The sequence below is a fragment of the Esox lucius genome, chromosome 3 (genome assembly GCF_011004845.1).
Source record: "Esox lucius isolate fEsoLuc1 chromosome 3, fEsoLuc1.pri, whole genome shotgun sequence".
NCBI lineage: Eukaryota > Metazoa > Chordata > Actinopteri > Esociformes > Esocidae > Esox > Esox lucius.
The window spans coordinates 4,607,406-4,620,382 of record NC_047571.1 but is presented as its reverse complement, the minus strand read 5'-3'; the positions used below and the strand labels follow the sequence as shown (position 1 = coordinate 4,620,382).

At 40.9% G+C, this 12,977-nt stretch overlaps 1 protein-coding gene across 2 annotated transcripts in view; it reads right to left on the bottom strand.

Annotated features, from left to right (window-relative positions):
* LOC105018053 (glypican-5) overlaps positions 1-12,211 on the bottom strand; it is a 179,959-nt gene extending 167,748 nt beyond the window's left edge. The window contains exon 1 of one of the 2 annotated variants that reach the window (XM_034291477.1): positions 11,440-12,211. In XM_034291477.1, the coding sequence (XP_034147368.1) occupies positions 11,440-11,608 (169 nt within the window). In that variant the 5' untranslated portion in view covers positions 11,609-12,211. The remainder of the gene's footprint in view (positions 1-11,439) is intronic. The other variant, XM_034291478.1, reaches the window with a different exon arrangement.
* Positions 12,212-12,977: the final 766 nt, after the last annotated feature.

Below are 12,977 nucleotides of genomic sequence, written 5' to 3'. Positions count from 1 at the left end.
TGATGTGTTAGTCACAATCTGTCCCACTCCGTCACAGTGCCCTCAAGTGCAAGTCGAAGTGAAAATCCCCTGTGGTTTAAAAAACAGGATGATTTCTTGATGGGACAAAAGTGCCCTTGGTAAGATGCCATCCATCCTTAAAAAACACCATGGGACCCATTTTGCTTGCATTATACATCTGGTCAATAAGATGTGGAAATGTTGTTTTGAGTGGACATTTTGTTTTGATTTGGATGGGCTGTTGACAGGGAGACTGCCGATTTCCTGACTCGACTATTTGGTTATGTTTTGAAGAAACAGGAACAACTTTGTGGAAAGGGAGCTAATTAATGCAGGGTTCAGTCCTCTCAAGGTATTACTGCTCAGTTCTCTACCTGACTCTCTTACCCCAGGAAGCACCATGTCCCCTTGAAGTTGTTCCATCCAGTAAACCTGAAGAATATTTACACTGCATTGATTTGCTGTGCTTGGGCGGGATTGTGTTGAAAGAAAACGTAGCTCAAGAAGGGCATCAGTCAAATACCTGCATTTCTTTTTTGGGACAGTCATGAATCCGTTTGGAATGTCTGGCTTTTACAGGCTTTGAGTTGGCAGTGATTAGATTCATCTTTGTCATTGAACAGTACAACTACAGTACAACGAAATGCAGTTAGCATCTAACCAGAAGTGCAAATAGAAAGCAGAAAATGTACAAGTATTTACAAGCATTAAGTACACATAGTTGTGCTCAAAAGTTTGCACACCCTTGGAGAAATTGTCATATCTGTGTCATTTGTAAGGAGAACAGTGAGCAGGCAAAACACGTCTTTTATTTCTTATGGGATTCATATTCAACTGTAGGTTATAACAGAATGGCACAATCATAAAACAAAACATGGCAGCAAAGAAAAAAATTAACTGACCCCTGTTCAAAAATATGCCCGTAGTTCTTAATACTGTGTATTGCCCCCTTTAGACTCAATGACAGCGCACAGCCTTTTATAATAGTCGTCTATGAGGCCACAAATTCTTGGAAGTGGTAAATCCAATTGCCATCAATTTTCACAAGTTTCCTGTGCCTTTAGAGCTCTCACACCTCCAAAACATCCATGAGCCACCACCATGCTTCGCAGTGGGGATGGAATTCTGTTAACTATTGGCCTTGTTCACCCCTCTCAAAACATAGCGCTTATGGTTACGACCATAAAGCTGTATTTTGGTCTGGTCACTCCAAATTACAGTGTGCGAGAAGCTGTGAGGCATGTCAAGTTTATTTTGGGCATATTGTAACCAGGCTTTTTTGTGGCATTGGTGCAGTAAAGGCTACTTTCTGGAAACTCCACCATGCAGCTCATTCAAGTATCGGCGTATTGTGCTCCATGGAACAATTATATCGTCTTTTTCAAGAGCAGCCTGTATTTCTCCTGAGCTTACCTGTGGGTTTTACTTTGTATCCCAAACAATTATTCTGGCAGCTTCGGCTGAAATGTTTCTTGGTTTACCTGAGCTTGACTTGGTATCAAGAGATCCCTGAATTTCCCACTTCTTAATAAGTGATAGAACAGTACTGACTGGCATTTGCAAGGCTTTGGATATCTTTTTATATCCTTTTCCATCTTTATAAGATTCCATTACCCTGTTATGCAGGTCGTTTGACAGTTCTTTTCTGCTCCCCATGGCTCAGTATCTAGCCTGCTCAGTGCATCCACATGAAAGCTAACAAACTTATTCACTATTTATACACAGGCTATAGGTGTGGGAAATTAACCTTTTATTGCCATTTTCACCTGTGTGTAACCTTGTGTCTGTAACAAAGCCAAACATTCCAGGGTATGTAAACTTTTGCTCAGGGCCATTTGGGTCTGTTATCATTATGATTTAAAAATTTGCCAAACAACTATGTGATAATAAATGATAGTAAAACGAGTGCAAACAAGTAATTTAGTAGGGTAGCATGAGCATCCAGGATGCAGAGATATTAGCACTAAGGTCCCCAAGGTAGACATGTGGGTAACAACAGCAAAAACTGAAAAACTTCCTTTATCGGGTTTGCAAGGCAGTGTCAGAGTAGTACAAGGGAGTAGTGCAACAAGGACCTGAGAGGCGGGTGAGCGTATGTTAAGTGATGGGTCACAGAGTTCTCTGGGTCACAGAGTTCAGCAGGGTTACAGTGGATGGGAAAAATTTTTCCTGAGTCTGCTGGTGCGGGAACAAAGAGACCTGTACCGCCTGCTTGATGGTAGGAGGGCAAACAGTTTGTGGTATGGGTGTGAAGGGTCTCTGATGATCCTGCGCAGACACCGTTTGCGCTGGTGGTCTGCAATGGCAGGAAGCTGGGCACCAGTGATGTGCTGGGTGGTTTTCACTGCCCGTTGCAGGGCCTTCTGGTCGGCAATGGCGCAGCCGCTAAACCACACTGTGGCGCAGTTAGTCAGACTGCTCTCGATAGTGCAGCGGTAAAAGTTCACAAGGATCCTGGAAGACAGGCGGGCCTTCATCAACCGCCTCTTTGACCAGAGCTGAGGTGTTGAGGAACCAGGAGAGGTCCTCAGAGTTGTGTTTGCCAGAAATTTGAAGCTGGAGACATGCTCCACCTCAGTACACCTCAGTGGGTGCTTTGGGCTTTTGGATGTGGCAGAGAGGTTGAGAAGAGTATGCTTCAAAACAACTAAAGGGTTCAGCTACTGCCAACAGGCCTTGCCTATGCTCAGCACTCTGAAGGTCTGCTGCAGACCTTTACTACTGGGCCTACTTACCCAGAATACCTGTCCTGGGGTTGACAACTTAATTTTTCAATAACACCCCTTTGGGGCAGAGGCACACGCAAAAGAAAGTTTGCTTCACCACTACCCTCTCCAACTTTAAATCTATTCGGTAGAAGTTGCCCAAAGATTGTGTCCCGAAACAATTTTCACAATGGAAAATAATAGGCTTCTAATTATTTAATTCACCTTTATTTATTTACTTTTCTCTAATCATGCAAGTTATTAAGAACAATAGATTTTTTTCAGTGATGGCCTGTCCATAAAATACAAAAGAAAACAAAACATATGACTAAAATTGGATACAAGTTAAATACAAAAGTATAATATGCAGTACTCCCCCTCAAAAATGTTACAATGCAAACAACACCAATTAATCCAAAGCAGACACCCTTTTCTTGTAGTGAAACCAAGGCTTTACACATATTTACAATGCCTGTGCTTATTTTGAAGCTTTCTCCACTTAAATTGAGCAAGAACATGGAAAGGTAGTTTGACAAACTCTACTTGGTGTATCCAGTTCAATACCAATCATGTGTTTTAATTAAGTGTTTTAATTAAAATAAGTGATGTGAGATATGCGGAAAGTGTCTGCAAAAGCCTCTTGTAAATGAAAAGAGCGTTCTACATGACTTACAGAGATGTCCATCCCACCTTTTCATACAATTTACAAAGACATGTTTTAAAGCTATCCCCAGATAAAGAGCTGTTCCCATGATGTACTCTGCTCTTTCAGAAAAAAACTCTGATATTTTACTTCTGTCACTATAAACTCAAAAATGTATTTTAAAGAACTGGTTGCACAGTGTCCTGATGAGGAAACACCTGGGTGGTGTTCAATGAGGACAAGCAGACCAATTCGACAGATGGAAATCCCATAAGAGATTATGAGTCAAGTCCAACTCAGACTAATTAAGCAGATTCAGACAGGGATTTAGTCATTTCGACAAGGACAAAACTTTTGCAACAGGGATTGGTTGAGGGCAATTCGTTAACAGAGTAGGTTACATATTATTTTGTTATGGCAACAGACATTATTTGCGGTAACAGTTGGGGGCAGTAATGATTGTTATTGGGAATGCTTTCCTTGAACAGTTTTCAAATGCTTACTGTTTCTCCAACTCTTACTGTATACCCTCAAGTCCTCTTTAATGAACGATTAAGGTTTTGATTAATTCCTGGAATTATTATTGAGCAGGTGGTTGTGAAGTTGGAGTACAGCAAAGCATGCCAAAGACACAGAGGCTTTATGTTGAATATATGGGGTTGGAGGTGTGTGCACCAAGTGTTTGCTACAACTCAGCGGGGCCCTGTTTGAATGAAGCTAAAATAACTACAGCCAATCAAAGGGCATCATTAGCTTTGAGTCGCTGCCAGATTCTTTTTGATGTTGTAACCAGGCATGGATGTGGTGACCATTCCTCCCCACTTTCCTTAGCATGAATGTGATGTGAACCCTGTCTTCGAGTTGGAGATACGCACAACTTGAGCATGAAAACTGCAATATCTTCCCAATGGCTGGGTTGATAGGAGCATGGTTGTGGGTTTGCTGAACTTGGGAGTGAACAGCAAGTGCTCTTATCTATGTCATTATAACAGAAGACGACAATTCAACAAGCTGAAAAGGCCTGGCTGTGTCTAGCGCGTAGACAGTGATCGGAGCGGCTTCAGAAGGCCACAGAATTTTGTCTATCAGGCCAAGTGAATGCAAACGGCGACTGTAGCACGTGTGCGTTTGTGAATGGAGTGGCTCCGCGCCTGCACTCTAACTGACATATGTCCAAAGCGCAAGATCAGCAAGCCCTTGTAATCTCGATATGGAGCACTTGGCGGCGCATCACAGCGGCCGGTGCGGTCATAACTTTCCAATGTAATAACAGGATAAGCAACTCTGTGTCATTGATTACTTAAAGTCTCCTAACACCTGCTCTGGCAGCAGGACAAAGCCACTATTTATTAATTGAAGGGCCAGAGCATCACTACTCAGTGTCTGGGGATTCAGCGTTTGGGGCTGGGTTAACTCAGTCTGTTTCATCAAAAATGTTTCCTAGGTAAGTTTAAGAGCATCTCATAAGATGCTGCATTTGCGTACCTTCTAATGGCCTTTTCTATTCATTTCCTGTCATATTGCAGCAGCAAAGGCCCTAACATATTGGAATACACAAGCAGGTAGCGGTTGGGCCTGTGGCTTGTAAAATAATGTTATTTTTCACACATTTAAGTAATTTAAAGCATTAAAAACGAATGTCTTCCATGTAATTGTAAGACAGCTGTATTAACACAGTAGTGTTTGCTACCCAGGGCCGACGGACCAGAAAAACATTAGGCCCTATGTTAAGCTATGTTCTTTGAATTGAACTATTAATGTATTTTAGTCAAGAGTGACAAATACTATGCATGTATATTACAATAAAATGGAAGGATTACATCATAAAACAATTGATATATTATTATTCACTATCCTAATATAAGTATTTTACATTAAGAGGATCGTTCTTTTCCTTCAAGGTCCCTGCATTCACTATACAGTTTCCTACAGCCACACACTAAATGTGCTTGGTAAGAAATCAGTTCACCACACATGAATGAAACACAGCTCTGTAGCAAAAGCAAACACAGATAAGTAAGGAGCTGAGGTTTCTCCACTTCAAATAAACTTGAGCGTTGCTGTGCTTGGCATTTGATCTGAGAGTGGTTGCGGGAGATGTACACACACACGCCCCCTGGTATTTTCCCCGCCCATCCCCTGGACAGCACTTTGAAGAGGGACCATTCCTGACGCAAGGCAACCACTCCATATTAAGAGCAACAAACAAGAGTTTAAAGCAAATATATTTGTGTTGAATTAGCTGGGGCATTGAGTTGAGGGACAGAACAAAAGAGAGTGCAAGCAATTAAACATACAACTAAAAAAAGAAAGTAGGAGAGAGGTAGAATGTCCAACTTAAGAGGACAGAGTTGTCCTAAGGCCATTTGTAGGAACCCATACCGATTGTCCCTCTATAGCGTACAGAGGGAGCAGCATGCAAGGATAAACAGCACCTAATGCCACTTATTCCAACCGTAAACCTCTGTTTACACTTGTTCTAGCATTACAACATACTGCATATGTAAGTATGTAGTATCTCACAAGTGAGTACAACCCTCACATTTTTGCTAATATTTGATTATATCTTTTCATGTGACAACACTGAAGAAATGACACTTTGCAACAATGTAAACTAGTGAGTGTATAGCTTGTATAACAGTGTAAAATATTAGGAAGAAACCTAAAGAGGACCAAGGCTCAGAGGGGTGACCAGTCCTCTTCTGGCTGTGCCGGGTGAGATATTAAGAGTCCAATTGGAATAATAAAGACATTTCTCTGGGCTAAATCCAGAATCTATTTGATTCTAGACTAGGTCAAATGTATGACCAGATGGACAAGAACAGGGACAGCAACGGGCCCTCCAAACCAGGTACTCCGCAGGTGTGAACCAGGACCTCATCTCCTCCTAAAATGTAAAACTGGAGGAGACTGAGAAAAGTTAGAAGTGCATTCCTCATATCCCCCAGCACAATAATATAGCAGCGTAACACCTTGGAACTGAGACGAGGGGGTCCGGCGACACTGTGGCCCTACCCGGGGGAGGCCCCGGACAGGGCCCAACAGGCAGGAAATCAATCCACCCACATTGCCAGGCATCAACCAAAGGGACACCCACCAACCGCAACCCCCCTGAATGAGGGCAGAGTATTGCCTGCAGCGTACAGCCCAATTGCACAAGTGGTAGCTGGTAGCTTTGGCACTGTGTGCAGGTGCCAAGTCTTGTTGATAAATTAAATCTGCATCTCCATAAATTTGGCCAGCAGCAGGAAGCATGAAGTGCTCTAAAACTTCCTGGTAGACGGCTGCGTTGACCTTGGACCTCAGAAAACACAGTGGACCAACACCATCACTGACTGTGGAAACTTTACACTGGACTTCAAGCAAAGTGGATTCTATGCCTCTCCTCTCTTCCTCCAGACTCTGGGACCTTGATTTCCAAAGGAATTGCAAAATTTACTTTCATCAGAGAACATAACTTTGGACCACTCAGCAGCAGTCCAGTCCTTTTTGTCTTTAGCCCAGGTGAGACGCTTCTGACGCTGTGTCTTGTTCAAGAGTGGCTTGACACAAGGAATGCGAAAGCTGAAACCCATGTCTTGCACACGTCTGTGCGTGGTGGTTCTTGAAGCACTGACTCCAGCTGCAGTCCACTCTTTGTGAATCTCCCCTTTGTGAATGGGTTTTGTTTCACAATCCTGAATCTCCCCTTTGTGAACGGGTTTGTTTCACAATCCTCCCTAGGGTGCGGTTATCCCTATTGCTTGTACACTTTTTTTCTACCACATCTTTTCCTTCCCTTCGCCTCTCTATTAATGTGCTTGGACACATCTCTGTGAACAGCCAGCCTCTTTAGCAATGACCTTTTGTTTCTTGCCCTCTTTGTGCAAGGTGTCAATGGTCGTCTTTTGGACAGCTGTCAAGTCAGCAGTCTTCCCCTTGATTGTTTTGCCTACAGAACTAGACTGAGACCATTTAAAGGCATTGGCAGGTGTTTTGAGTTAATTAGCTGATTAGAGTGTGGCACCAGGTGTCGTCAATATTGAACCTTTTCACAATATTCAAATTTTCTGAGATACTGAAGTTGGGGTTTTCATTAGTTGTCAGTTTCACTTTTTGAATAGAATTACTGAAATAAATGTGAGTTTTTGATGATATTCTAATTATATGACCAGCACCTGTATTACCAATTCTCCAAGGGTATGCAAACTTTTGAGCACAACTAATATACATACATACATACATACATACATACATACATACACACACAACTCCGGAAAAAATGTAAGAGACCACTACACCAAAAAAGTTGAAAAGGATTGTTCCTCACACAAAACCTTCCTATTCGACTTTTTTGGAAAGGAAAGAAAAAGGTGCAGTGGTCTCTTAATTTTTTCCAGAGCTGTATAATATACACACAGTTTGTCATCTAGGCCAATCAACTGCTGTCATATAACCTGCCCGTGGCACTGCAATGCCGTAAATTCTTGTCACGCAGTGGCTCAAATGCCTCCACTGAGACTGGCAACATCTTCACAAGGCCCTGTCTACCGGCTTACAGCCGCCTGTCCTGTTGGTCGCCCGTCACAACGTCACTACCAACGAAACAAACATATTGAGTGGTCAATATGCACATCTACATAAGCTCAACAGGGTGGCTATCTGTTGCTTCACCACTGGATGTGGGACAGAGGCACAGACCTGCCAGCTGCTTGTGGTTTGAGTTGGCATCAGTGCCATGCAAGTGAGGGTCGTTTTTGGAAGCAGCCAGCCAACAGCTCTGATTGAAACACAGCGGTATCTTGGACCAGAGATCAAATTGCTTTTTACATCCACAATGTTCTTATAGAACAGGGAGGCTAACGTGTTAATAGGTAATGCAGAATGATGAAAGACACGCCCTCCATGGGGAAAACATTAGGATGTTGCCCTTGGCACAGTCATCAACCCAGAACTAACAAAATTTATATTAATCAAATCCTTTATGATTTTTTTTACAAAACCACCCTACAATGGTGTTACGTAAGTTGCTTTTGCTGCTTAAATGGTCCTTTCAGGTTGAGAAAAGGGCACTGCTAATAGCTTCTCAATCAGCTGGTCATGTAGCTTGCTAACATAATGAAAATCTGGCAATTGTTGACAGTGACATAAACATTAATTAGGACTGTTTTCCAGATAAGGTTCATACTCATGTTTTTACCTCAACAAAGTGTGAAATGCACATGCAAGTAATTGCGTAAATGCAGGTTAATTTTGTCCACAGCATCATTCCCCACATGTCAGCCTGACATTGTTGTATGGATGGAGTTCCATTAACCTGTTTCCTGCATATATTTAAAGTAAATATGAATCAATCTGGGAGTATAACCCCCTGAAGCCAATTACCAAACGTTCTAAACGCAAGACTGAAAAGCCACTTTGGCAGATATGGTAACAGTGGAGGAGAGAGAAGAGGAAGGTTTGTTGGCATTGGTGATTATAAGTGCCTTGTCATCTAAACATTCCTATGTCTTATTTTCACATGTGAAGACAGTGTGAAGGAAAGAGACAGAAACATGTTACCACACATTTCTATGCCGAAAGGAAGAGACAAAAGTGCTAAAAGACTGGTGATGATAAATGGCTTGTTTCTACACACAGCAGTTCTCCTTCTGTGGCTCAGTTGTTAAAGGCATGGAAATTGAAAGGTGGTGGTTGTGAGTTCAATTCACACACGGGGCCACCACCAAAACCCATATGCCAATGAAAATGTATGCATTCACAAATGTAACTTGCTCTGGATAAGAGCATCTGGTAAATAGAAACATTATTTTTAATCAAAAAGCAGTATATAAGCTCAAAGCCTGTTCCCTGAATGCTCCTTAAACTCAGGGTAGTTTACACCCAAAGAAAAAAAAGTGATTTGGTTTTCTGTCAACCATTATATGCTAACCAACAAAGCTGACCATGGAGCTGTGCTGTAGCCAAACCTCAAAAAGATGATAATAGGGCCTACTGCTACTGTTACATACAAACTATACATGTTAAAACAATCTGACCTAGATGATGCCTGCAAGCCCAACATTTTATAATTAGCCTCAAACTTGTGCTCAACCTTGATTCACATTAATGTCTTCATATTTCTTCTTAACAGATTATATATCAGATCTCAACATCAGATTTTACTTTCCCCTTGCTTACTAAGAGCAAATATATGACAGAGTGCAACCCTGCCTCTGGTTTTCTCCAGCTCAGAGCTTGGGCTTCAGAAGCTACATGTCTCTCTGTTGAGCGCACTGTCAAGGAAATTAGCAAAATGATTAATTCATTTCTCAAGGCAGAATGTTTGCCTGGTAAGCAGCTGTTTGGACCTGAAATAGAATATATTTTAGAATTCTAGTGATTTATTCAAGATTATTGCTGAGTAAGTACAGAGATGTTTGGCTGCAAGATCAAAAAATGTATTTGTTTTAATGACCCCCACCCTACTTCACTCCACCTCCACAATCCCACACTATATCTTCCTTGATCTGAAGCAGCAATTACTAGATCATCTCCTTAAAAGAAAACACATAACTAAACCAGACAACAGTAAACATGTCATCTCCCACAAATGATGCACCTCGCCTTAAGCTAATTGAGATATGTATTATGTGACTAATACATGTCAATCAGTTATTGTAGTGCACCACTTGGGCCAGTCAGTGTAAACTCTAAATGCCAGATCATTATTGCAAGATGTGTCATTCACCCATGTTTAGTCAAAATTGCTCCAATTGTGTAACATTGTACAACCTTTTTCATTATACAACTATTAGGCATAGCATATAATAGCCTGACAAAACAACCATTTAAAGTTGCCCTTTGTGGTAGTAGCTACATCATTCTATAGATAGGACCTCCCTGAGTATAGTATTTGTCGTCTTTACTTTTAGTGAAGGAATGGCTCCAAAAGGAGCAACATTTCTGTTGTTTGCTAATGTAAACAAAAACTAGTCCATTACACGTAGTCTAACCCGAGTCAGCCACTTCATAATACAAAAAGTATTTAACACTTATAGCCAACAACATTGAATGCAAAGTTTATTGTATTAGTTATAGACTCAATGAATCATTGATTAAATGTTTTCTATACAAATACCCTATAAGGACAAAGTAAAAATTAAACAAAAAACAATTACGAGTCAAGTCCTTGAATATCCTTCAGTGGACCAGGCAAAGCCCAGATTGAAGCCCACTGAACCTCTGTAGGGGAGCCCTGAAGATTGCAGTTTACCAATGCTCCATATTCCAATCTAACTGAGCTTGAGCGGAAGTACAAGGAAGAATTGTAAAACTAAATCCAGGTGTGCATAGTGGTAGGGGCATACCAAAGAATACCAGAAGCTGTGATCATTGCCAAAGGGTCAGAAAACTTAAGTACAATGGATATTTTAATTTTGTTAATTGGCACAAAAGCCTTTTTATTTATGTTTTGCTTTGTCATTATGGGGTATTGTGTGGAGATTGGGGGGGCGGGGGGGCATATTAAAACAATATATTAATTAAATCTACAACACTGAAATCTAGAGAAATTGAAAGTCTGAATATTTTCTTAGTGGACTCTATTCTCAATAAGTTCATAATGTATATACTTCTATCTCCATACAGTATTTGATTGCCTAAGCATTTCCCCGATAATCAAAACGTTTAGATGGCCTATTTTCTATCGGTGAGATCGTATGGAGGTGTCTAGTATTCCTTTAAGCCGGCTCTCAGGACTTGACTCCGTTCAGATAGTGTACAGAAAACCACGTGCGTTCTGGCCAGGAGCATGCCACAGGAATGACAATAATTAATGGTTACAAGACTACTTTTTTTGAATACAGCATATATCCATTTTGGTGATCAGTGTTGACAAATCCGAAGCTTCATTAAACTTATCATTCCTAACACTTCTCATTTACCTACAGAATTATACATTTCTGTAGGCTAAACTTGGTTTAACAAACTCATGGAAATCAATACAATTGAAAGATTATTCTATCGGAGTTCCAAACTTTCAACAGTCCGCATAAATTCTCTGCAAAGTGTGGAATTACTTGAACTACACAATAGAAAATGAAAACTGTCACTGTGCAAGCACACACTCACCTGTACCAGGTGTCTCCGGTACCCACTTCAGTGGACCGATTTGTCGCACCTGGAAAGCAGTCTTCACCTCATGACAACTGTAAGCGTCAACAACCGTTACTTTAACCAGAAAAAAAAGCGCAGAGAAAATCCGCCAAACATTTACGCGTGGGCATATTCCTCGGGACATTGCCGCATCTCAGTACAGGTATCGGTTGGTTTGTGTAATTTCACGAGCAGTTAAAAATAAGTATCAGTTGATGCAATTAAACGTCCATAATACAAAGTATGCGTCGGAATCTCACATTATTGGTTTTAGTGCGCTTCCACGTTGAGCTTATAGGATGTTGTCTTGAAGAGGGGAGACTGTGCTGTGGACTATGGTTTGTAGATGTCCCACACAACAGTCGCTGTTCTGCTGCGTGCATGCTTCTCTCCCCCAAGCCATGCGCGCTTTCACTCTTGCGTCCTCGCTTGCCCCCACCCTTTCTGGTCAAAAAATGGAATGGGTATTACATAAATCAAAGATATAGTGTAATTAGTCTATATGGCATCCTAGCTGGTACGAAACGGATTTTGTATTGGAGTAAAACTCTCGAACTTTCACAGCGGGTCTAGAGTTAATGTCACACGGAATTTCTTCTTGGTTACAATTAAATTGTTAAATTCATTCGGGGCTTAACTGGTGAATCAATAGCTGAAGTAATGTCCCAAAACTCAACAACATAATCGTGTTAAAAACACCATTGCATTGATATTAATAAGAAACAAATCACAAGGGTATTTGTGAGATTGTAAGAGAAACTATTGTGACCGAATTAAGGGTACACCACAATATTAATTGGCATGGGTTCATTTCCGTGCTGACCACGTGCCCACAGTTGCATCACCGAAATTAATCGCGTTCACCATGCTCCGGAGTTACATGCACCAGCCAATGGTTGTGCGCGAAGGCGGCGCGTCTAATAGTCCAATAATTGAATTACATTTCTAAAATATTACAAATATTCCTGTTATATATAGATAATTAAAATAATTCAAATTGCAGAGGAGAGGCTGTGGCTTGTTCTAAATTACAAAGCCCAGATGGAAGGTCAGCACATTTGGCCATAATGCAAGTGAAACAACAAATATATGACTGCTAAATGCTACTGTTAAATCTGCTGAAAAAGATACATGCATACTGTAATATAAAAAAAAAAAAATCTAATAGGCAATAAAACATCTGGAAAGCAAATGGTTATTGCTGTGAAGAAAATACAAATAAATTATTTGTTTTTCTCAGAGTTATACAATTTTTTTTTACTTCAATAGTCACTGTTGTTCAGTTTCTTTTTAATGTCTGTCTTAGTTGTGTATCTATATACTTTTTTACCTGACTTTCTCATAAGCCCAAGTTTAGATTTTTTTTGTAGTCTCTTACTGCTGACTCCTGAACTTTGACATTGATTGAATGGCAAGAGATGTCTGTAGATGTTTCCCTGGGGTTCTGAGAGGCTCATCTTTCAGTCATCTCTTGGGCTGAAATTGGGAGGGCCTATCAGGCCTATCCTAGCAGA